At 39.2% G+C, this 26,510-nt stretch overlaps 2 protein-coding genes across 2 annotated transcripts in view; both read left to right on the forward strand.

The window, feature by feature from the left end:
- KRT39 (keratin 39) overlaps nucleotides 1–26,510 on the forward strand; it is a 62,509-nt gene that overhangs the window by 28,236 nt on the left and 7,763 nt on the right. The window lies entirely within an intron of this gene.
- KRT23 (keratin 23) lies at nucleotides 8,854–26,463 on the forward strand. The gene is made up of 8 exons (XM_007531071.2): nucleotides 8,854–9,311; nucleotides 15,826–15,908; nucleotides 17,126–17,282; nucleotides 19,136–19,297; nucleotides 19,653–19,772; nucleotides 23,209–23,429; nucleotides 24,498–24,529; nucleotides 26,076–26,463. Exons 1-8 carry the CDS (start codon nucleotides 8,916–8,918, stop codon nucleotides 26,159–26,161), a joined length of 1,257 nt encoding a protein of 418 aa, XP_007531133.1. The 5' UTR covers nucleotides 8,854–8,915; the 3' UTR covers nucleotides 26,162–26,463.

Raw genomic sequence — 26,510 nt, forward strand, 5'->3', positions numbered from 1 at the left:
TATAACATTTTAGAATCACAGAATCACATTTACTCATTTAATAGTGGTTTGTAAGATTAGAAGGTTGCAGAGGCATAAAACCATACTGCACCCACCACCAAAGTTCTCTGTCCCCCTCCCTCCCAACACACATACAAAGAACCTCCATAGTTCTCACAAAGTCTTAGAAACAGCCTAGCTACTCTTTTTTATCTTTGTTGTTGTTTTTTAAGTCCATGTATTTTAATTATCTGTATTCCATGAATGAGCAAAAACATCTAGTAGTCATTTTCCACCTCCTTACCTTACTAAACATAACATCTCCAGTTCTATTTAATTGAACTTTGTTTTCTCTTTCTTTATTCTGACTTCTCTTCTTTAAATGTCCTCTCTCTGTATAGAGTGAGTGCTTATCTTCAACTTCCTGTCTTCCCTATGAAGAGCTTGAGCTATTACAGAGGTATTTGTTTGGATCACTTACAAGGTTCTACCTCCACATCCTTATCTAATCATATTCTTGTTCTTGAAAATAAGATTGAATGGGGAGGTGGCTCAGTAGTGGTTTGCATGCCTTATATGGGAGAGAACCTTCATTCAGTCATCATGCACACTACAGAGAGAACAACAGAGATAAAACCCCATGGATGGTAGAACAGACAATACCTTGTTTTGTTTTAGATTCCCATCCCCACAATACCCACATGTGTATGAGCCCACACATACACATACACAAACAAAAATAAAATAGAAATTGGGGCTGAGGAGGTGATTCAGGTAGAGAACGTGCCTTGTATGCATGAGGCCCTGAGTTCAGTCCCTGACACCACATTTTTATTTTTATTTATTTATTTTTTTAATCACTCATGAAAGCTTTATAAGTAAATAGTAATGAAGCAAACATTTACCACCATGTGCTCGTTTTTAAAAAATTTTTTAATTATCTTTATTTATTTATTTATTGGATAAAGACAGGTAGAAATCGAGCGAGAATGGGGAGATAGAGAGGGAGAGAGACAGAGACACCTGCAGCCCTGCTTTACCACTTGTGAAGCTTTCCCCCTGCAGGTGGGGACCAGGGGATCGAACCTGGGTCCTTGCGCATTGTAACATGTGCGCTCAACCAGGTGCGCCACCACCTGGCCCCGACACCACATTTTTAAAGAAATCCAATTAAGGGGGTTAGGAGGTAGCACAGTGGGTTAAACACACATGGCACAAAGCACAAGGACCAGCATAAGGATCCCAGTTCGACCCACCTGTAGGGGGGTTGCTTAGCAAGTGGTGAAGCAGGTCTGCAGGTGTCTTTCTTTCTCTCCCCCGGTCTTCCCCTCCTCTCTTGATTTCTCTCAAACACAACAAGGGCAACAACAAAGGTAACAAAAATGGGAAAAATAGTCTCCAGGAGCAGTGAATTCATAGTGCAGGCACTGAGCCCCAGTGATAAGCCTGGAGGCAAAAAAAATCCAATTAATAAGAGTTTCTAATACTATTGTCTCATTAGTTACCATTTGAGAAAATTTCTTTTTGTGATCTTGAAACTTTTTTTTTCAATTTTCTTTTGATTGTCAATAATATTCACATGCACTACTTGGTAGTAACTTTAGTTCTCCTTTTCTTTTTCTTTTTTTTTTTTCCTACCAGAGCACTTCTCAGCTCTGCTTTATGCTGATGTGGGGTTTGGTGGGGGAGGGGGTGTTGAAGCTTGGGCTTGGTAGCCTCAAGCAAGAAAGTGTCTCTGCATAACCATTATGGTATCTCTTTTGCCCAAGTTCTCCTTTAAGTTCAGTTTTAACTTCTCCTCCTAGCTTGAAAAATTATATTGATAACTTCTTAAACTAAATTTTCTATTTGTTTTTACCATTTGTTCCTGGAAAAATCAAAATGAGAGGAAATTATTTTTAGATGACCGAAGTTAAATAAATTTGAACATATACAACATGTCTGACCTTGTGTCACCACAGAAGCTATGTTTTATTTCTATAAATATCTAATCTTTTTTTATGTAGCCCTCTACTCATAGGATAATGACATAGCAGTTTTGCCTGGAGATCTACTACTCATCTGCTCTGAAATGTCAGGCATAATAAAAATATGTTTGGGCATCGTTTGACCATTCTTTCACTATAAAGCAGAGGGTAACTGCAGAATTTCGGTGATGAAATGACTGCCTCTAAAAGGTATTCTGTGCACTCTGTTAATGACGGCTGTTGAAAAAAACTCCCTTCTGATTCATGATACACTCACATGCACCCCAGCTCTTCACTCACCATCCAGCCTCTCCTGAAAAACACCAGTTCCTGTTTAAGAATAGCATCTCAGTTTATCATGCAAAAAAAAAAAAAAAAGCCAAATAGAAACATGTAAAAAATTAGCTGGGAAGTCACGCAAAGAAGAGTAATGTAGATTCTGAATAATTTCAACTCCACGCAACTACCAAAGTCAAGTCGTAAAGTCAAGTCACAAGTGAAATGCTCACTGATCCAAAAAGCTCCTTAAATGCTGGGAATCTACTGAGATTATGACTGAGCCTCCAGCCTTTGAATTATTTTTTAAAAAACAGTCTGAAAGTAATATCAACAATTTGCATAGAAAATAGAAAGTCGCAGCAAATGATTTAAGTGGCATGTAGCTGGCCTTCTTCCCAGTTCTCCATTTTTATAACATTGGCATTTATAGATCACTGCACTCTTTTTTAAATGTAAAATTAAAAGAATGCATGGAATTTTTAAAAGATGTAAAGTATTTGCCAACCACATTTTAATTTTTTTAATTCTTCTAAAACAGGTGAAGTTATATCAAAACTCATTTCTCTAAAACTGTTCTTCTCATCACAAGTCCACAGATATCTGAAGTAAAGGTAGACCAAATTTTATCACTGCTTATCTGTTTAGGTGAAATTAGACATCTCACAAATTTCTTATAATTTCATGTCTTACTCAAAATTCTCTCTACTAAATATAATGATAAAATGTATATATTTCTTTTACCAGACACACACAGAGAGAGAGAGAAAAAGAGAGAGAGAGAGAGAGAGACCATTTATTTTTAAAATCTAAATGAACTCTACACATTAGAGGCTTTAAGGGAAAAAATCATTTTATTATAGTTTTAGAAAAGATTATTTTTCATCAGTTCACTCAAATTTTCTCACCAATTTTTCCTACCCTGTTCTTGCACTGATACAAAAAGAAGAAGAAGAAGAAGAAGAAGAAGAAGAAGAAGAAGAAGAAGAAGAAGAAGAAGAAGAAGGAGAAGGAGAAGGAGAAGGAGAAGGAGAAGGAGAAGGAGAAGGAGAAGGAGAAGGAGAAGGAGAAGGAGAAGGAGAAGGAGAAGGAGAAGGAGAAGGAGAAGGAGAAGGAGAAGGAGAAGGAGAAGGAAAGAAAAGAAGGAAGAAAGAAAAGAAAAGAAAAAAGAAAAGAAAAGAAAGAAAAATTTCCTCCAGGTTAGCCCCTATAAATTCAGACTCCCACGTATTCTTGTGAGATGACACATTTGCCAGGTTTCTGAGGCCAACAACTCACTGACACTCAGACATGTCTGAAATGAGCAGAGAAGTGATCAATTTCTTTACAGATTATTGTGTGAGAGCTTAAAGGAAATGAAGCATATCCTACCTCTTGGAGATGAATGTTCTTGTTTGTGTGACTGGATTCATATGAACAAAAGCCAAAGTCACCCTTAACCCTGAGTAAAAACAAATTATCAGAAACCCTCTACATCCATCCAAACACTGTTTCTCTACATGATGAGACAAGTTTCTATGGTTCTTTCATTTTCTCTATTTCTATCTTGTTGTTTTTGTGGGTTTTTTTTTTCATGTTTAAAGATGTGAATGATCTTAGTATACTTTAAAAGTCCTCTTCTGTAAGCAGCCCAAGTCTTCTTCTAGTCTTGACTAAATCGTCCTCATCTTGCACACAGTGAGATGAGGAAAATACAGAGGACATTTGCAAGCTGATGTGACTGGGGGAACAGAGCTCCTATGCTTTAATAATTTTATTTCTAATTAGGAAAGATTTTGCTTTTGCAACTATTTATCCCACCACAGACAGAGGCTGTTTCTCACTTTGGTTGTTCAACTCATGCTCCTAAGAGGCAGGAAGTGATGGTGTCAGAGAGCCTGATTATAAAAAGGGCATTGTTGAGTTAGTATGCATTTATGAAATAGCTATGAGAAGCCAGGCTTTGGTGCTTGAAAAATGAATACAGTCTCTACTTTCAAATGCCCACAGTCCCAGAGAAATACAAAAAATACAGTACAGTGTAATGAAGAGATGGTTGGGCTCAGTGGGGGCTCCCACTTTCTGTGGAAGAATATGAGTGCCAAGCTGTCTGCCCCTGTAGAGCAATTTGAGATGCAGAAGAAGCAATTTCTTCATGAATGAAGCACCCAAGAAATTCATAAAGCATTCAGAAAAATTTAGGAAGCAATTGTTGAGAGGTAACTCTTGAACTATGATTTGAGGGCAGGGGTACATGGACAGTGACTCTAATCAGTGAAGAGTACAGACCAAGATCACCATGTCTATAAATACATATATTGAACTACATTGTACATGCAAATCAGCTCTGAATCATTTGCCCCCATGATTCTTTCTCTTTGACAACAATCCATGTCCCTACCTGGTTATTCCCAAAGTTGTTTAGATTAGAGAGCCTCATATACTGTTAGTGGGTGTATAGATTGATGCAACTCCTGCATAAAACACTACAGAGATTCCCTAAAGAAAAAAGAATAGAAATATTTGACTCAGATATTCCAATCTTGTGCATTTGTTCAAAGAAAATGAAAGCACTAATTTGAAGAGACGCATTCACTCCTGTACTCATTGCACCAACTACCTAAGTATCTATTGAATAATAACTATGTAAGGAAGTGATAATAATGTGAATATATCTGTAAATATGTATATATATGTACATATATTGAAATAATACTCTACTCTACAATAAGAGAGTAAGTCTTGCCACTTGTAATAGTAAGAATGGGCCTTACGGCATTTATGCTAACCGAACTAAGTCAAGCAGAGAAAGACAACAATTATATGATTTCATTCATATGTAGAAGATTAAAAATACAAAACAACCTGATATTGGGGCATCTTGGAACGTTCCTACTTATGACCACAGAATGTGAGCTCAGATCTACAGGGATGCAGAGGTCACATAGGCTCCTAAACATAATATGGGCCCCAGATCACATCAATGGGGTTTATAGTCAACAATATTTATACATCTTTCCCATATTAGGGAGCTACTCTCTTCCCTGATCCAGCTTTCTGGTCCTTCTTCCAGCCATGACTTCACCTCCCCAGACAATAATTATGATCCACCTGCATATCAGATCTCAGACTCAGGCAAAAAAACAACAACAAAAAACAAACAAACAAACAAAACACTAGTATAGTCACAGGCCCTTTGGAATATAACTAAAATATGCCTACTAGCTATCTACAGAACGGAGACCCCCCACACACACTCTTCATCTGCACTACTCCAGCCTTCAGGTCCATGATTGGTCAACCATTTTTTTGGCTTTGTATGTTAACTCTCTTTTCAACCACCAGGTTCCAGATGCTAGCAGGATACCAACCAGACTTCCCTGGACAAACAACCCCACCAATATGTCCTGGAGCTCTGTTTCCCCAGAGCCCTTCCCCACTAGGGAAAGAGAAAGACAGGCTGGGAGTATGGGCCGACCTGTCAATGCCCATGTTCAGCAGGGAAGCAATTACAGAAGCCAGACCTTCAACCTTCTGCATCCCACAATGATCTTGGGTCCATACTCCCAGAGGGTTAAAAAATAGGAAAGCTATCAGGGGAGGGGATGGGATATGGAGTTCTGGTGGCGGGAATTGTGTGGAATTGTACCCCTCTTGTCCTATGGTATTGTCAATGTTTCCTTTTCATAAATAAAAAAATAAATAAATAATATGAAACAAATGAATAAACGAAAGTGAGCTCTTAAACCAAGAACAAAATAGTGGTTACAAAAAAAAGGGGGGGGGATAAGTAGAGTGGATATATCAGATAAAAGGGGTCAACTGTAATTGCTTCCCCGATGAACATGGGTGTTGACTGGTCGATCCATACTCCCAGTCTGCCTCTCTCTTTCCTTAGTAAGGTGGATCTCTGGGGAAGAGGAGCTCCAGGACACATTGGTGGGGTTGTCAGTCCAGGGAAGTCTGGTTGGCATCATGCTGGCCTCTGGAACCTGGTGGCTGAAAAGAGAGTTAACATACAAAGCCAAGCAAATTGTTGAACAATTATGGACCTAAAGGCTGGAATAGTGCAAATGAAGTGTTAGGGGGTACTCACTGCAGACTATTGTGTACTTGTGCTATCAGGTATATATTTTGCCCTAGTTTATGGATACATGTGAACATACACTCTATTCTCAGGGTCTGTATCTAGATTTTGGGACTTTTAGGTAGTGAACCACCTGGAATGGAATTAGAGAATACTATGAAAGAAAAGGTCTTACCCAAGTAATTAAGCTGAAGGGTTGTCATTCCACACCTGGATACAGTCTGAAGTGAAGCATGCTGGGGTGGCACTCGTTGCGTTGCTTAGGTTGCGATCAGCGGGTGCAATATTATTTGATGTGTATTGAGAGAAGTATGCAGGAAAGTGGGGCCCACCCTAAAGTTCCAGGACTGGGGGAAATATAGGCTCTATAGTGGAAATGTGAGGTTTCTGCTGTCTTAGGGTTCAAGAAGACAATAGATAGTTATTGTTATCATCACATTAACTGGTAATTGGGTTAACTTTGAAAAGTCCCTTTGTTAGGACTTGCTGTATAATACCCAACATCTTGTATATAGCTGTGCCACCAGTTGCTTCTGTTCTCCCTGGTCTAGGCTTTTGAGAGAGTCCACATATCAAAGACTCAGCCTATGTATTAAAAAGACTCAGTCTGTGTTTTAAAAAGTTTGAGACATACAATCAATTTTCCCCTCTCATATTAATTAAATAGTGATTTATATGACTACAAATTAATAGGAGTGTACATAAACACCATTCCCACCACCAAAAGACTGTAACCATTCCACCCCCCCCACCCCCCCACCCTGGGAAGCCGAATGTCCACCCTCCCCCTCACCACAGGGCTTTTACTTTGGTGCCCTACAGAAGCCAGACCTTCCACCTTCTGAAACACACAACAACCCTGGGTCCATACTCCCAGAGGGATAGAGAAGGGGAAAGCTATCAGGGGAAGGGATGGGATATGGAGATAGGGTGGTGGGAATTGTGTGGCGTTGTACCCCTCCTATTCTACGGTTTTGTTAATGTCTCCTTTCTTAAATAAATAATTAAATTTTAAAAAGGGGTCAACTGTATGATGGAGAATGGAAAATGCCTTTAGAGGTGATCACACAAGGGAAAATACATTGATATCAAATATCAAACATTTGGCATCTATATAATATAAATTAGTCTTACCTCAATTGAAATTTTTTCTTTGTGGGCCATGTGGTGGTGCACCCGGTTAAACAATGACCGGGGTTTGAGCCCCCGGTCCCCACCTTCAGAGTGAAAGCACTGTAAGTGGTGAAGCAATGTTGCAGGTATCTCTGTGTCTCTCTCCATTGCTATCATCCCCTCCCCTCTTAATTTCTTGCTGTCTCTATCCAGTAAATAAATACAGATAATAAAAATGTTTTTCTTTGTAAACATGTAAAATCAAAGCTGGTATGTAGATTAAAGAAAAACAAATAGCTTCATAAATTGGCACCATCTTGAAAGAGACGTCTTGAACAGAATTTCATCAAGATTCAACTCAATGAAAACATCACAGTGAGGCTGAAAGAACCCCACCCTAGTTGTCCCCCTCAACTACAATGCTCAGTAATACTCTATCAGTAGGACTTGGTTTTCTTCACCTGTCTGAAATCAGCATTCTGACAGAGGAACTCTTTTGCCCCTTTCAGTGCTAACACTTTATTTCCAAGTCCCCTTTAAGTGAAGTTGCCAGTAACCAGCACATGGCTCCCCACCTCCAGACTATTTCTTGATTCATTCCTAACCTTTACCTTGGCAGTGGAAGAATAAGATCCCTCAAGCATGTGAGACAACCTATGGCACATTTCCCAAGTTCCTCCATCCCCTCCACAAGTCTCGGACACACAGAGCCCTGTCTTTCTGGACAAAGAAGGGACAGGGTTCCCTTCCTCCCAGGAGACATCCTGAGTGCTGGCAGGGGTGTTTGCTTTAGAGGTGTGCTGGGGATGAAAGGCACCCTGGAAGTGGAAGGCTGGGTCACTCATTAATTAATTATAATTGAGGGTTTGTTCTTCAGAATGATCCCTTTGAAATTACTTTCCATCAAACAGTGGGTGCCACAAAGCTATCAGATATTCAGACATTCTTCACTTCCTCAGCGCCAGTATTTTCACTCCTGGACCTGAGATACTGTTCTGATCTTGTGAACCTCTCCCATCCTCACTTTAGAGCTCACGTTAATTTGGAGGGAGCAGGAGCAGTGGTGTGTGTGTGTGTGTGTGTGTGTGTGTGTGTGTACTATTAATTGTACTTTAAAAAGAAATCTATACTACCTCTGGTTTTTTCTAGCCTGGCCCTTTTCACCTATGTAAGCAGTGGAAAAACTCCACAGAAAGATGAGATAGACACCTGAGCCTAATACCCACCTGATGACCAGGGCCACGCCTCCACCTTACAACTGGAAGGGAGACGCAAACTGGAGCACTGATATGGTTCTAAACAACAACAGTGTGTGTGAAGCCCAGGGGCACTTCGGGATTGACCAAGAGGAAACACATGTTGCACAATGATATGATCTTGTTGGTACAGTTGTCAGAGAAGGGAACTCCCACAGCAGAGGGCATAAAACCATCCTCGGAAGTCTGGGGCGGCTCAGTTCTGTGGTGCCAGGGAGCAGAGCAGAGCCCAGCCCTGACCCAAACACAGATGGGACCATGAACTCCAGCCACAACTTCAGTCAGATGCCCTCGGGCCCCCTCCATGGCACAGGAGGCACCTGGGGCAGACCTGGGAACTTTCCCCGGGCTCCCAGTGTCCATGGAGGTGCAGGGGGTGTCCGAGTCTCCCTTTCTTTCACCAAGCCCAACTGCCCACTTCCTGGCAGGTCTTGGGGGTCCGGAAGAGGCAGTTCTCTCTTAGGAGGAAATGGGAAGGAGACCATGCAAAATCTCAATGACCGCCTGGCCTCCTACCTGGACAAGGTACGTGCCCTGGAGGAGGCTAATGTACAGCTGGAAAGTCACATACTGAAGTGGCATCAGCAGAGAGACACTGGCACCAAGCAAGATTACTCTCAGTACGAGGAAAACATCAGCCGCCTACAAGAGCAGGTAAGACCTGGGGTGACCCATGGGAGAAATAGGGACAAAAGATAGTCTCCAGAAATGACAGAAGAGCTTAAAATAATTGTGGCACAAACACATTCAAGGCTATTATTATGCCTTCAACTAGGACTTGGGGAGATCTATTTTATTTATTTGGTCACTTACATGTAAAATATGGGGAGAATGAAGGCAGCAGAAATTACAGCAAAAGGTAAACTGTTTTTGACATAAAGCTACCTGATTTTCCACAAACTAAAAATCTAAAAAATGTGAGGGAACCAGTCCTATCCAGTAACATTTATGATTCAACTATGCACAGAAGTGAAAGGATGGGGGGGGGGGGTGTCAGGTGGTGACTCACTTGTTTGAACACACACATTAACATGCAGAGGGACCCAGGTTAAAGTGTGGGGAGGAAACTTTATGAGTGGTGAAGCAGTGCTCCCTCTCTATCTCCCTTCCCCTCTCAATTTCTCTCTGTCCTATCAAGTTAAAAAATAAAATAAAATAAAAAGAAAAATGGGCCCTTGGAGTGGTGGATTTTCCATGCATGCACCAATCCCCAGTAATAACCCTAGTGGCAAAAAAAAAAAAAAAGAAGAAGAAGATGAAGAAGTAGAAGAAGAAGAAGAAGAAGAAGAAGAAGAAGAAGAAGAAGAAGAAGAAGAAGAAGAAGAAGAAGAAGAAGAAGAAATAGAAGAAGGAGAAGAAGAAGAAGAAGAAGAAGAAGAAGAAGAAGAAGAAGAAGAAGAAGAAGAAGAAGAAGAAGAAGAAGAAGAAATAGAAGAAGGAGAAGAAGAAGAAGAAGAAGAAGAAGAAGAAGAAGAAGAAGAAGAAGAAGAAGTAGAAGAAAAAGAAGAAGAAAAGAAAGGAAGAAAGAAAGGGAGGCGGGGAGGGGGGGGGATGACACCTACATGCTCAATGCACAGGGCCCAGAGAGCTCTTGTTTTCTGAAGATACTAGATCCAATCCACCTCTAAGTCCTAGAGACTGTGTAGTTATCCTCCCATGAAAGGCTTCATTTGGGGGATCCCACCTAAAGCTGTCATCCCACAGGTCTATTATAGCAACTTTCCTGGATATTTCTTCTTAGGGATGGTTAGAATTTATGAGTTCAGGGGCTGGTAGTGGCACACCTAGCTGAGCGCACATGTTACAATGCACAAGAACCAGGGTTCAAGCCCCTGGTTTACCTGCAGAGGGTAAACTCCATGAGTGGTGTAACAGGGCTGCAGATGTCTCTCTGTCTCTCTCCCTCTCTATCACCTCCTTACCTCTCAATTTCTGGCTGTCTCTAGCCAATAAATAAATAAAGATAATTTTTTTAAAGTTATGAGCCTTAGTTGCTCACGGTTCTCAGAATGGTATAATTTTGTGGGGATAATATGTAAAGTGGTCCCAGAAAATTCCATTCCATGTAAGGTGCTTATTAAGCCTATCTTAGAAGGACATCATAGGTTTCAATTTTTATTGCTGTTTTGTTTTGTTTTGTTTTGTTTTGTTTTGTTTTGTTTTGTTTTAAGGACAGAGAGAAATTGAGAGGTGGAGGGGAGATAGTGAGGGACAGAGAAAAATAGACATCAATAGACCTGATTCACCACTTGTGAAGCATCCTCACTGCATGTGGAAAGCCAGTGCTCGAACCGGGGTTCTTGCATGGGTCCTTACACATACTACAATGTCCACTTAGCGGGGCATGCTACCACCCGGCCCTTAGGTTTCCATATTTAATATTTAATAGTATTTATTCTCAGCATTCAGTTGTCCTTGCTTGGATATAGGATGGACCAATCAAGATAATATAAATCTGTCCTGATAATGAACCCTAATTATTGACTAATCAACCTAATAACTGACTGTGTAATTACCTTAACTATATACTACATGGTTATCTTTACAAAAACAACAAGATGACTCAACAAACCTTGCCATATTGTTTTCATTAGTACTGTTGCTTTTGTTTTAGAAAGGAGAAAATAGAAGGTGTTTGTTTGTTTGTTTGTTTGTTTAACCAGAGCACTGTTCAGCTCTGGCTTATGGTGGTGCAGGGAAATGAACCTGGGACTTTGAAACCTCAGGCATGAGAATCTGTTTGCATAACCATTATGATATCTACCCTCCGCCGAAGATTTTTTTTTTTTTTTTACAAATGGTCAGCTGGAACCTTAACTCTCAAATTAAAAGTGAAGTTAGATCTGGTCAAACAAGTAACTGACAGCAGGAAGAAGGAAAAAGAGAGGGAAACATTTATTAAACATTTACTCTCCAGTGGCTGTCATGTTGAGTATTGACAATATCTGTCTAAACCTAGCATATTTTAATAGCCTCACAATTGCCATATTGCGTGGTACTGACTAGGCTAAGTCATAAAAATTCAGTTTATTAATAAAGATAATACATTGTCAGTGCATTGCTAGTGATAAAACAAATATTCCATGCAGGTGGTATTTTATGAAGCAGTTCTTTTATCCTCAATTAATAGTTTTTAGGAGATCTCTAATTTAGGAGACTGAGACAGAGTGGTTGCAAAATTCTTTCTTTGTTTTGTTTTGTGCCAGTTGCCTGAATCCTTTGGAATAGAACTGAGAAACTTATGGATAGGCAATGATGAGAATGGGGCAGCTTGCCCACCCTCCAGGCAGCACCAGGTCCTGAACTCTGACATTAAGTGGAAACTATCTTGAGTTTCCAATTCTACTCTTCTAGACTTTTGTCTTTAACCTCAGTTGTGTTTTCTCTGTCTAAGGAGAATAATTTTTTGAAATTGAAACTGTCTACCTATTCCAGCCTCCCCTATATATGGGTGAGAAAAAGGAAGCTAAAGAATTCACAACTACCCCCAGGCCAATTTCTTCCTAATCCTTAATGAATCAGTGAATAGAGACAGAACACCCCTCACCTACAAATTTAGGATATCAAATGTTGCTTTAAAAAAATCTGTAAGAAATAGAGGTCAAATATTAAGCTAAATCTTTTGAAAAACAAAACTGCACATTATCCTGGAAATATAAAAATGATTGTTATAGTATAATTTGCAGTGAGAAATTCTATTTCCCTTCCCCAGTAACAGGTTACAAACCCTGGGGTGACAGTACCATGCTAGTACACCAACTAGAGTCTTTTAAGAGAATGAACCCAAAGCCTTGAGAATTCCAGTGATTAATATACAGTGCAAAATCTATGCCTTATAAATGATTTCTCAATACATTCTTCCCATTTATTACCATAAAGAATGTCACAGAAATAGTAGTTATATCATTACATTGTATCAGGTAGCCTCTATTGGAGAAAATCATTTCAAATTTTAAATGCACTATATATCAAATGTATTTTACTACTTAAGTATGATGAATATGCTGGCTGATGAAATCACACTCTTGGGCTTTGCAATGGTTTCATAGCTGATTAAACACAGCAAAATCAAGTAACCCAACAGTTGTTTTTTCCCATGTGTATATTACGTGGCTTTCCTGGGTATCAATCAACATCTCTGAGCATGTAGAGCAATCCCCCCAGGAGTCTCCAGGTCTTTTTGGATGGTCTACTTCTCAATTGCCATGAGCTTAGATAAATGGAAAGAATAAAGAGTCTGGAAAGAAAAGCCCAAAAAAAAAAAAAAAAAAAAAAAGAATCCCAAAAGTAGGCTGGGGAGACAATATAGTGATTACTCGACAGGCTTTTATGCCTCAGACACTGATGTCCCAGGTTTATCCCCAGCAACACTCTAAACCAGAGCTGAGCAGTGCTCTGGTTAAAGTAATGACAATAACAATAATAAATAAAATACAACTTAATAATTTATATTTTCCTGAACTTCTTTAGTTTCAGTCAGTTTTTCACGTCTGTGGCATGCTAAAAATATGCTAAGTGTTTAATCTCTTCCAATCTAATTCTCCTCTATGGTAAAGTGGCTACTATTTGGGGGAGTAGCCACTATTGTTATTATTGTCAGTATCACCATTCTAGAGGTGAAGAGACTGAGACTTGTTCAAGCTCACCCAGCTAGCGAATGCTGATCTAGACCCTGCTCTTTGATTACTACATCTGAATCCTGTTATTGTACATTCATGATGCCAAATTCCATGAAATCAGTAGAGCTTTAAGTAGGACTAGATTTCTTAAAAGTGCCTTTGTATTAAAGCATAGCTTTCTCCAAAGAAAATCCTTTCTAAAGAAAGCAATTATTTGTATAAATACCATGTAAATGTCACAGGATTTTCTGTCTCTAATTAAAGCATAATAATTTAGAGCCAGAACCTCTGAAGTTATCTATGTCTAGTATAAACTCTTTATAGAACACATAATGAAACTGAAACCCTAGGTGGGAATGATGAGTCCAGGTTCACTCTGATGGTCAGTAATAGGAAGTGAAAGAAATCTCCCAGTTCTTTGTTCCTAGTTCAACACAACAGTTGGCACAAAAGTACCTTAAAATTTTATTAGTTATTTAATAGTGATTTACAAGATTATAAGATAATGGGACTCTAGTTCCACACTACAACCTCCACCTTAGTTCTATGCCCTCACACAACCAATGATAACCACCATGTTCTCTCAGAGTCTTAGAGCCAGCGTGTCTACATTTTTTCTTTAAAAGTTTATGTATTTGAATTCTCTATATTCTACATATAAGCAAAACTACCCCCATAGCTGTCTTTCCCTTCACTTATTTAACTAAGAATCATCACCTCCAGTTCCATTCATTTTTGCTCCAAAGGATAAAATATTGTCCTTTTAAATTGCAGAGTAGCCTGTCATAAATTTTAAAAAGTGATGATACTGTGTCTTTTGGGATAAAGTAGACGGAACTGCTTAGTGAAATAAGAGATGAAAGACAACTACTAGATGCTTTCACTCATATGTAGAATCCAGTGAACTTAAAGAGAAAAAAAAAAAGGGTAAAACCAAGCAAACCATTTCTAAGATTTGTGAGAACTATGGTGGTTATCTTTGGGAGGTTGGAGAGTGGGGACACAGAACTTTGATGGTGAGTGTGGTGTAAAATTATACACAGTAATCTTATAATCTTGTAATTTACTGTTAATCACGAACGAAAAATGGAAAATAAAATGTCAGAACAATACATCATTGAGTATATATCCCATAACATCATTCTTTACTTAGTCATCTGTTGGTGGGCAAGTATTTAGGTTAATCCTGAATAATGCAGCTATGAGTATGAGGGTGCATATATGCCTGGTACAAAAATACTTTTTTTTTGCCTCCAAGGTTATTACTGGGGCTCAGTGCCTGCACTACAAATCCACTGTTCCTAGAGGTTATTTTTTCCCTTTTGTTGCTTATTGTTGTTGTTGTTGTTGTTATTACTGTGGCTGTTGTGGCTAAGAGGACAGAGAGAACTCAAGAGAAGACTGGAAGACAGAGAGGGGGAAAGATAGACCTGCTTCACAGTCTGTGACACGATCTCCCTGCAGGTGGGGAGCCTATGGCTGGAGTCGGGATCCTTATGCCAGTCCTTGTACTTTATGCACTTAACCCACTGCACTACCACCCACCCACCCCCACCTCCTCCCACCCCCTGCCACCACCACCCCCACTCCTCCACTCAAATAAAGTACTTTTTTAAATTTCTTTTTGCCATGGCTGGAGTTTTACTGATCAGGGGATATGTTTTTCATATAGAAAGGTAGAGATAGAGGGAGTGAGGAAAAAACAACACCCTAACACTAAAGCTTTCTTTGGATGCAAAACTGTGCTATGTGCAGCTGAGTTATCTTGTCTGTCCACTATCTTCTTTTTGACATCAAGACTTTGAGGGTTTGAGGGAGAAACAGACTCTTATGCATGAGGATCTCAGGTCCCAAATTCAATCCCCCACACTATCATAAGCCAAAGCTGAGCTATATTCTGATTCTTCCCCCTAACTCTCCCCCATTGAAATAAATTAATCTTAAAAAAAAAAAAAAGGAATTGAGGCATTTTCCTTAATTTTTGAGCTCAAGTTCTTACAGATTTCTTGACATACAAGAAATGTTTACTATTTCTCTTACTAACCTAAGAGTAATTATAAATAATATGTGTATACATTTTCAAGCTGAAACTTTCACCTAAGCTTTTGTTCTTAAAGTACTAAGTAGTGAAGCTGTTTCATAAATAAATAATCATTTTAATGAATATTTAATAGCTCTAATTGGGGCACTCTCATTAAGGAATAACTTAAAAACACATATACAGCCCTGTGAGTTGTGTGTATGGTTCTAGTCACCTTGGGAAATAATAACTATGATATAATATTATAACTGTGATATTATGTGTAGCCACTATAAGATACATTTCCAATTAGCTTGACAAACTAAAATCAGTGATACTTTCTTTGTTAAGTATCCCTAGTCAGAAACATGAAAGCTATCACAAGGAAACGTTCTGTTCATCTAAAATAGTTGTTGCAGAAGTTACCTATCTAAGTGATCAAATCAATCACCTAGAAGACTAGAGTCCAGAAATAGGATCATCTTGTATGAATGTGTCCCACTAGAGTGACTCCTGGGGTGTCTTACAGATCATAGATGGCAAACAGACCAACGCTCAGATCATTCTTCTCATTGACAATGCCAGGATGGCAGTAGATGACTTCAGCCTCAAGTAAGCTCCTTCTTGACAGTGTGGGGGGGAGGAGGCCTATTATTTTGTTTTACTTATGTATGTGTGTGGGGGGGGGGTTGCTCTTTCTTTTGTCTTTGTTTTACAGAAAGAAAACTTATCCACATGTAAAATCTTACTAAAATGCAATATAAAAGCATAGTATGAATAAATACTAGACTGACATACTTAAAAAAAAAGCTGTAAAATATATTGTTTGGTATGAGGAAATTTGAATATGAATCCAGAATTGGATGATTTGTTTTTAGGTGTATGAATGTTCTGATGCTAGTTTAGAAATAAAGTGTCTTAAAAGATGCATTCTAGGAGCTGAGTGGTAGCATACCTAATAGAGCATCCATACAACCTGGGTTCAAGCCCCTGGTTCCCACTAACTAGGGGAAGCTTCATGAGCGGTGGAGCAGGGCTGCAATTCTCCCTCTCCCTCCCCCTACTTAACTTTCCCTCTCAATTCCTCTGTCTCTACCAAAAAAAGAAAGAAGAGAAAGAAAGGAAGGAATAAAGCAAGGGGAAATGGATGCATTCTGGTACATTTTGAGGTGAAATATAAAACCTGCAACTTACTGTAAAATGTAAACTAGAATGTAGAGGAAGGCAAATACAGTGCAACGCTCATGGTTATTGAATCTAAAGAATGGGCATATAATTGTTATTTTATTCCAACTTTATAAATAACTATTGAGACACATCAACAAAAAAACATCATCTAATAATCATAAAAAGGATGCACACGGGAGTTGGGCACTAGCGCAGCGGGTTAAGCGCACATGGATCAAAGCGCACTGGCTGGCGTAAGGATCCTGGTTCAAGCCCCTGGCTCCCCACCTTCATAAGGTCACTTCACAAGTGGTGAAGCAGGTCTCTAGGTATCTATCTTTCTCTCCTCCTCTCTGTCTTTCCCTTCTCTCTCCATTTCTCTCTGTCCTATCCAACAACAACAGCTATGACAACAATAACAACTACAACAAAGGCAACAAAATGGGAAAAAATAGCCTCCAGGAGAAATGGATTCATAGTGCAGACACCGAGCCCAACAATAACCCTGGAGACAAAAAAAAAAAAAAAAAAAAAAGGATGCACAGTATTTTTTTTCATTTGTTCCCAATAAACCTAAAAGAGTCACCTCTAAACTAAGGTGAATCCTTGAAAAAATCACAGCCTTCCCATATCAGATGAATCCTTTTTCTTTCTAATCAAAGGTATGAAAATGAACATTCCTTTAAGAAAGACTTGGAAATTGAAGTTGAAGGTCTCCGAAAAACTTTGGATAATCTGACCATTGTCACAACAGATCTGGAACAGGAGGTGGAGGGAATGAGGAAAGAGCTCATCCTCATGAAGAAGCGCCATGAGCAGGTAGGAGTTGCCAGGAGACTGTGATGGCACATATGACACATTCCAATGGACTCAATTGCCACACAAGAAACAATCATCTACTGACGAGACAGTAGTGCACCAGTAAAGTGTACACGTTACCACATGCAAGGACATAAGTTTAAACCCCCACTCCTCTCCTGCAGGAGGGACGCATCATAAGTGGTGAAGCAATGCTGCCAGTGTCTCTCTGTCTCTCTCCCTTTCTGTCTTCCCCCTCCCCTCTCAATTTCTCTCTGTCTCTATCCAATAATAAATGAATAAAAAATATTTTGAAAAGAGAGAAGGAAACAGAGAAAGAAAGAAAGAAAAGAAGGAAGAAAGAAAGAAGGAAAAGAAGGAAGGAAGAAAGAAAGAGAGAAATTCACTAGAAGCCATGATTTCATTGTATAAACACCAAGCTCCAGAAATAATCCTGGTAGCAATTCAAAAAAAATAGTAATTAATTTTAAAAAACATAAGATTACCTAATTTTTTTCACCTTCAAAGTTATCTGATCATGCACTGAGTACAACAGTCAAAATTCAATTAATGAACTGGTCAACAATTTTGTAAGAATATGATGCTTACTTAGATTGGTCTGTTAATATAATACTGTAAGAATAAGTGTGTGAATTTGAACTTTTTAAAAATTTTTATTTATAAAATGGAAACACTGACAAGACAATAGGATAAGAGGGGTACAATTCCACACAATTCCCACCACCAAAACTCCGTATCTCATCCCCTCCCCTGATAGCTTTCCTATTCTTTAACCCTCAGGGAGTATGGACCCAGGGTCATTGTGGGTTGCAGAAGGTGGAAGGTCTGGCTTCTGTAATTGCTTCCCCACTGAACATGGACGTTGACAAGTTGATCCATACTCCCAGCCTGTCTCTCTCTTTCCCTAGAAGGCAGGGCTCTAGGGTGGTGGGGCTCCAGGGCATATTGGAGGAGTCATCTGTCCAGGGAAGTCAGGTTGAATTTGAATTTCTTTCATTAACCCAACGTGCAGGAGATTTAGAGACAATAGAATAAAATGACTCTTCTGATAACCAAAGTAAATAAGACTAGAAGTAAACATTAATTATCTTAATCTACAGAAGCATTTAACTGACTTTTAAAAAGTGACCATCCATCTAACATCTGATAAAATTATAGGGGAAAAAGTAAATGAAAATAAATCTTCCACTTCAGGTAAACAAACTTATGGACATCAAAGAATTTGGGTTTCTGGAAAGCTGGTCAGACAATAACTACCACTTGAAAGTTCCTTGGGTTCCTGCATCACCCCAACATATGTCTCTATACTTTCTGGCTTTTGATAACTAAGTTGACTCCCAAAATTTGGGTCTATGAACTAAAATGTCTGATTACTTAACTGTCCTCACTTCACTCATAAACATTTGCTGGGAAGTATTTTACATCCAACATAAAGCTAATTGTCTCTTTTAAAAGATTTTATTTATTAATGAGAAAGATAAGAAAATAAGAACCAGACATCACTCTGGTACATGTGCTGCCTGTGATTGAACTCGGGAACTCATGCTTGAGAACCCAATGCTTTGACCCACTGTGCCACCTCCTAGACCACAAAGGCTAATTCTGACATCTCCTCAAGCAGAGATTAAGTCAAATGATCACAAAGACCATTTGATTACCATCCTACTGTTAATATTTATTTTATAAAAGGACAAGAGAAAAAAAAACAGCTATCCACTGAAATGCTAAACCAGTGAATAAATAGCAATCACATAAGCTAAATTTTTCAAAGATCCTTTAACTGCTGCCAATCTATACACTTTAACCTTCTGATAATTACAACCAATTTATTTTTTCTCTGTTTAATTAAATAGGAAATGGAAAAACAGCATGTGCCCAATGACTTCAAAATCAATGTTAAGGTGGACACAATCCCTGGAGAAGACCTGATTAAGGTCCTGGAGGATATGAGGCAAGAATACGAGTTTATAATAAAGAAGAAGCACCAAGAGTTGGATGCTTGGTATAAAGAGCAGGTATAATCATTCTTCCCAGACTTTACAAAAATTCCATTTCCGGGAGTAAGGCGGTAGCGCAGCAGGTTAAGCGCACATGGCGCAAAGCCCAAGGACCGACCCCCGGCTTCCCACCTGCAGGGGATTCGCTTCATAGGTGGTGAAGCAGGTCTGTAGGTGTCTTTCTCTCCCCCTATGTCTTCCCCTCCTCTCTCCATTTCTCTCTGTCCTATCCAACAACAACGATATCAATAACAACAACAAAAAACAACAAGGACAACAAAAGGGAATAAGAAAATAAATATTTTTTTTTAATTCCATTTCCATATGATCCAATGTCAATGCCAATGCCTCTGCCCTTTGCTTGGTTTTATAGTCAGCAGCCATGGCCCAGCAAACAGTCAGTCCAACTGTGCAGAGTAACCAAAGTGACATCCATGAGTTAAAACGCACTTTCCAGGCCCTGGAGATTGATCTGCAAGCTCAATACCACAGGGTAAGTCCGAACTAGGAAAGTCCTTGTTTGACTATTAGACTCAGTGCATCAGCAGATAACTTTTTTATTATTATTATTTATAAAAAGGAAACACTGACAAAACCATAGGATAAGAGGGGTACAACTCCACACAATTCCCACCACCAGAACTCTGTATCCCATCCCCCCCCCCCATAGCTTTCCTATTCTTTATCCCTCTGGGAGTATGGACCCAAGGTCATTGTGGATGCTCAAGCTTCTGTAATTGCTTCCCCGCTGAATATGTGCGTTGAGCAGATAACTTTGAAGTTGAAAAAAAACAGGTAATCTTACAGGTACCACATCCTCCATGAAGTCTTCACTGACTTCTCTCCAGATCCAACTCCCCAACTCCCTTGGGGCATCTATCATTTCCCATTCCCCAACCAAATTGTTTACAATAAAAATGACAGTCAGAGCTCTAACATATTCAGTGCCCATTGTTGTACATGTTGTGCTAGGCAATATGTTAGAGTAAATGCTGTCAATTTTCACGTTAAATATCCTAGCTAGATTTAAGTGTCTACATTTCAGAGATGAGAAAGTCAGAGCTCCAAACCAGTAAGTGAATTGGCCATGATCACTCACTCAGCTACTATGTGACCAGTGTCAAATCTGTGTGGTGTTTCAGGAGTGGACAACCTAGACTTTCATACTTTCTATCAGTGCTCTCCCCACTTCTTCCCAGGCTACCTCCTCCCCAATGGCAATAAAGAGAAATTCTGGCACCAGCACAAACTGGTGACAAATACAAGCCCAACTAACTCCAGATTACTGTTTTATTCATCACTTGTGTCTTAGCACCCAGCAACATGTAAGCTCTTGAACATTTGTCATTTCTGTAACTGCTGTACTTTTCAGGTAAAGTGCTTTGTATGTATGTCATAAGCACTCAAAACCTCTTTAAGAAAAGATAGCATTCAATTCCCCTTGCAACCTACCTGAATCTTTTAATCAGTCATCAATGTAATTCCCAAGTTACTCTGCCCTTGGTCTTGAGGAAGAAATAATTGCTTTATTGTGTATGTGGTATATTACTGTTATGTTTTAAGAATCCATGATGGCAAACAGACATCAAAACGTGTGCTATTGAGGTGATAGTAATGGGAATAGAAATAATTATAGTGTTGGATAGTTTTCAAAACATTTCAGCATATGATATTTTATAACCACTCTGTGAGCAAGGCATTTATACTCATTTTTTATACATTATGCTATCTGTCAGTATTCATATGCATTGAGGATCTGATAATAAATTTTATATTCTAGTGGGTATGGAAACAATAAATGCAGGGATTATCAAATTTACGCGTGGAAAATTCTACAAAGTAATGAAGCTGAGTAGTTAGTATTTCATTGTGTAGATATACCACCACTTTTCCAGCAATCCATCTGTAATTGGGCACCTTTTTGATGAGTGTGTTGGTTAAGAATGATGAATTTGGGGGGCAGGCAGTAGCACAACTTGTTAAGCACACATAGCGCCAAGTGTAAGGATCTCTGTTTGAGCCCCCAGCTCCACACCTACAGGGGAGGTAGCTTCATGGGCAGTGAAGCAGGTCGGCAGGTGTCTTTCTCTCCCCCTCTCTGTCTTTCCCTCCTCTCTCAATTTTTCTCTGTTCTATCCAACAACAGCTATAACAACAACAAGGGTAACAATAACAAGGGCAACAAAATGGGGAAAGTGGCCTCCAGGAGCAGTGGATTCATAGTGCAGGCACTGAGTCCGAGCAATAACCCTGGAGGCAACAAATAAATAAAGTAATGATGAATTAGCCTCCTTCACCTCATCTTGGATGGAGTCATGTTAAGTGTGATATGGTAGAAAGATAAGGATGAATATGGGATGATCTGGCTCATATACAGCAGTTGAGAAATAAAAACAGAAGGGAAAACATAAAGTAGAACCTGGACTGGGTTTGGTGTATTGCACCAAAGTAAAGAATTCTGGGAATTGGGGGAAGGGCTTCAGCTCCTGGTTCATGATGGTGGAGGAGGACCTAGGCTAAGGATGAGAGTTTTTGCAGAAAGCAGAGGTTTTACACATGAACCAGCAACTAAATCTGTCAACCATTAATCTCACTGAAAAAAGAAAAAGAAATGAAAAATGGGAGTGTCAGGGAGGGAAGCTGCTGCTTTAAGTAGTCAGAAAATGTTTTTCCTATTGAGCAAAAACCTGAAAGTAGATCTGAGAGGGCTCTAGATGAAAGACCCGTGAATGCAAATGCTGTGAGGCCTGGGTGTGCCTGACAAACTAGCAGCAGAAGCCAGTGCAGCTACAATGAGTAAGTGAACAAAGGAAAGAAATAAGATGAAAGAAAGGAAAGAAGGAAGGACAGAGGGAAGGATGGAAGTTAGGAAGGAAGGAAGTTAGGAAGGAAGGAAGGAAGGAAGGAAGGAAGGAAGGAAGGAAGGAAGGAAGGAAGGGAGGGGACAGTGGAAGGGAAGAGGAGGCCATGGGGTCAAATTTCATAGGCATGAATCATAGAGGTGGTCAAGGAGAATATGAAATAGCAAGTACAAACAAAACTTTATAGAGCTTTACTTGACATTTGCATGACCCAGGTTCAAGCCCAGCCTCCACTGCGTTGAAGGAAGCTTCAGTTCTGTGATCTCTTTGATAATCTCTCTATCTCTGCCCATATCTAAAAAAGAAAATAAAAAGGAATGATGATTATATTCTTTTAAAAAGTGATAAATGAGAACTAGTATTTGAGCTCTGTTTTCTGTACCCTACTCTAACAACTTCACTTTTCAGCTTTTAGAATATCCCTCAGAAATGGTCACTTGTTACCGTTATAAGAATCAAAATAGCACTAATTGAAACTGGGGTTTCCATATTTGTATCTCCAATAAATATAGGAACACCCAGTTAAATCTGATATTTCAGATAAACAAGTGTTCAAGCATATTCCAGACAATATTAGGGCAATACCTGGAACATACTTAGACTTTCTGGCATCTCTAAGGCCTTTCTCTAAAGACATAAAAAGACAGAAGTTTCAGTTGTTTTTTCCCTCTGAGTTTTCAGTCTGGCCTGAGATGGAATGGAAGTAAAATGAATCGGGAACAGATCATGACAAGACAGCAAACCCAAAAACATAGCACAGGCTATAAACACACAGGAATATAACAGTTGTCAAGAGCCTCCTGATATAAGTTTCATATCCAGAAATTGGATTTCAAATGTACCAGCATTTTTGTCCAAATGTCTGTATGTTGGCCTGCTTTTCATCTTTTCATCTTTGTGCAGCCATCAAGACCCCCAGCAGAGTGTCTGGTATGGTCGAACTATTCAATATGTTCATCTGATTGAATCAGTCAAATCCAACATGAGCTAGCAACTTGGCAAGTACCTATTACTAACCTGAGCCTGTCACTAGTCAGTCAATGGAAGCAATATCATTTCCTTTTTCAGAAATCTGCTTTAGAAAACATGTTATCAGAGACCCAGTCTCAGTACTCCTACCAGCTCCAGGACATGCAGCAGATCATCTCCCACAATGAGGAGGAACTTAGGCGGCTTCGCTATGACCTAGAGCAACAGGACACTGAATACAAACTCCTCCTGGGCATTAAAACCCACCTAGAACAAGAAATTGCCACCTACCGCCAGCTCCTGGAGGGAGAGCATGAAGGGTAAGACTAGGCTTGTGGGAGAGAGCAATGTGTAGGGCTCCCGCTCTTGGATGTGTATTCATTTATCTTGCAGTTCTCTGAGCAAGAGATGGAAAGTAAGATCTAGATCAGGGGGTTGGGGTTGAGGGGGAAGTTTTTTTATGCCAAGAACCATAGGTCAAACAAACTTACCAACTTAAATTAACATTTAATTCTGCTATGAAAAAAGTCCCTGCATTTAATGGAATTTGGAGTCCCTCTTTTATGGTGCTTTGGCAGGGCCAGAACAGATGATTGCATGGGTCTTATAGGAACTATGAGTCAGATATTCCTCACTCCTGATCTAGAGAAAGAAATGTCAGTGTTGAATTTCTCCTGGAGGAACTTAAAATTATATTTCACTAAACAGCAAGTGTAAATTCATCAACTGTTGTTCCAGGATACTGAGGCATTAGATCAACAGTTACAATGTATGTTTACATCTCTAGAAAAAAGCAAGAAGGCTTGGCTATAGTGTTTCTCTGTAGGAATATACACATTTTGGCTCCAAAATAATAATATAGGAATGTAGGGAAAGGATATTTTGACCTAATAACAAGAAAAAATTCCCAAGAGACTAAGTTGTCTAGGTTTTCAATTTGATTATTACTGAGCATCTTGCTAAGTAAAAAACAGTCCACAAAAAAAGCATATATTTCCTGTGACCCAGAGAAAAAAATGTTTAAAATATCCTGATGCCCTTCAACTCCTAACTGCCCATGGTCATACCTAAACAGAAAATGTTATCAGATAAAACTCTGAGAAGTCCATAGGGCTCAAGCTCGCCTTGGAAAGAAATTGGTGGAGGTAAAGCCTGAAGCTGGCTGAATAAAGAAGTGATTTGATAGACTTCCTGACTCCAGGGTTAGTGGAGGTGGACCCAGGAAGGCTTTCCCATGAACTCCTGACCATGACATGACAGAGTTCAGACAATTATCCTCATTAAGAGCCATGAATTTACAAGCAAGAAAAGGATGTTTGTTCATCTTGAGGAGCTTTTATGATTATTGCTAATACTAAAATGAACTTTAACCTTTATTACCTTTACAGGGCAATGCAGGGGTCCAAATCAAGCATGAAAGGTAAAAACAAAACTATTTCATTGTTCCAATCACTTTTTTAAATGAGTCAGCACATTTATCCATCCTGGAGCATTCATAATCCTTGGTGTGCTCTCAGATATCCCTGTTCAGTCTTTCTTTGGCTTGAAAACAGTCAGGGATTTTTTGATTAATTTAACATGCTAGACAACAAAGAATGAAGTGAGCTATCAGTGTTGTCTTCAATGAAATACCGAAAACTAAAACGGGAAAAATGCCATTAATATTTCATCTCAGCTGAGCAGTGGACCCTCTTTATTAAAGTCCTAGGAAGTTACAATGACACATTTGCAATTTTTTCCACCCTATGTCCTTCCTAGCCCCAGTGTTAACCATGGGATTGTTTAGTATAAAAGGTTTCCACTCTGATACCATTAGAAGTACTAAGTATCATTATCCTCTTCGTGAAGAGTCATGTTATTGGTTCAGTGTGTTCGAGACAGAACAAGCAGTGAAAAGGGCAGAGAAGGAACAAGAGAAAGAGCACAGTTTTGCTTTGCTTATTCCAATGTTCCCAAGGATCTTTGATTTCAGAAAGCTTTTTTTCAGATTATCTGAACATCTTACCAAAATGTTCTAAGAAGTCACTTTGGGAGAAGTGGTATTTTCTGATTAGTTTGTGATTTAAAAAAATTCTAAACTATTGAAAAGTCAGAAAAATCAAAGCTCTTATGGTGTGCAAGGACCTCAGTTCAACCCCCTGGCCCCTACCTACAGGGGGAAAGCTTCATGAACAGTGAAGCAGTGCTGCGGGTATTTCTCTGTCTCTTTCTTCTCTATCTCTCCCTTCCCTCTTGATTCTTCTCTGTTTCTATCTGACAAATAAATCATTTTTTAAAAAGTCAAAGTTCAAGTGACCATCATAGCACAGCTGGTCTGTTACTCTCTGCCAGATCAAAAAAGATGGTTCTTAGTCCCTCTTCCCCTTGTCCAGAGATGGGGAACCCACTTTTTCCAGAAATGGGTCCATCTCAAATCTCTGTTGGATAAGTTTTATTTTAACAGATTTCTCCCTGTATTTTTATTAGTCCTCTCCATTCTGCCCTCTCATTTATTGTAGAATCAGTTTTTGATATGCCAACAATGCACTTAAACAAATCATGTTTTTGCAAACAGTGACCATGGTAAACATCCTGGCTTCTCACTCACCTTTATGTGATATGTGTCCTAATTATTAAAAGAGGATTCCACATTAACATTTAGTGCTCTGTTAGCACAGAGATTTTTGTGGGCAAGTGCTGGGAAGCCCACACGAGCAGGGACAACATTCTGCTTCAAGTGTGCCTCTGCCGCAGGTTTTGACATTGTTCAGACACCCTCATTTCCTAGTGGGTTGAAGGAAAAATATTTTCTTTCATGAGATCTCCTTTTACAATCCAGCATATTCTATCATATTTTCAGTGATTGATTGGGAAAGTACAGAGAGAATTCAGGTTCTGAAAACAGAGAACTAAATAAAAGCAGAGTTCAGATCTTGGGAGGACCATGGCATTGATCTCTTTTCTGCTCATCCCCTCCTTTTCTGCAGCTCCAAAGATTAAAGCCATCACCCGGGAAAGTGTCAATGGAAGAATAGTCCTTTCTCAAGTGAATGAGATCCAAATGAACAAGTGAGGTCCTTAAAAGCCTCTGTGTGCTGTAAAAACTATTTTCCCCAATGGAAAGTCCTTACCAAGACAAAAATGAGTGAGTCCTAACAAGTGTCCTTGGAATTACCAAACTTGGAAAATGTTATTGTTTATCTTCTGTAACAACCTCATCAAATGTTCCATAAAATCTTAATATACTGCTGTACTTTTAAAAATCAATGTATGTGTTTATGAGCTTAAAACTCTTTCTACTTTTCCTACTACTACAATCTTCAGATTCCCATAATTGTACATGTATTTTATAGCCAATAAAACTTCATACTGCTGCATCATGTTTTTTTTTTAATATCATAATTAAGACAAGACCCTATCTT

This window comes from Erinaceus europaeus, chromosome 12 (genome assembly GCF_950295315.1).
Source record: "Erinaceus europaeus chromosome 12, mEriEur2.1, whole genome shotgun sequence".
NCBI classification, from domain to species: domain Eukaryota; kingdom Metazoa; phylum Chordata; class Mammalia; order Eulipotyphla; family Erinaceidae; genus Erinaceus; species Erinaceus europaeus.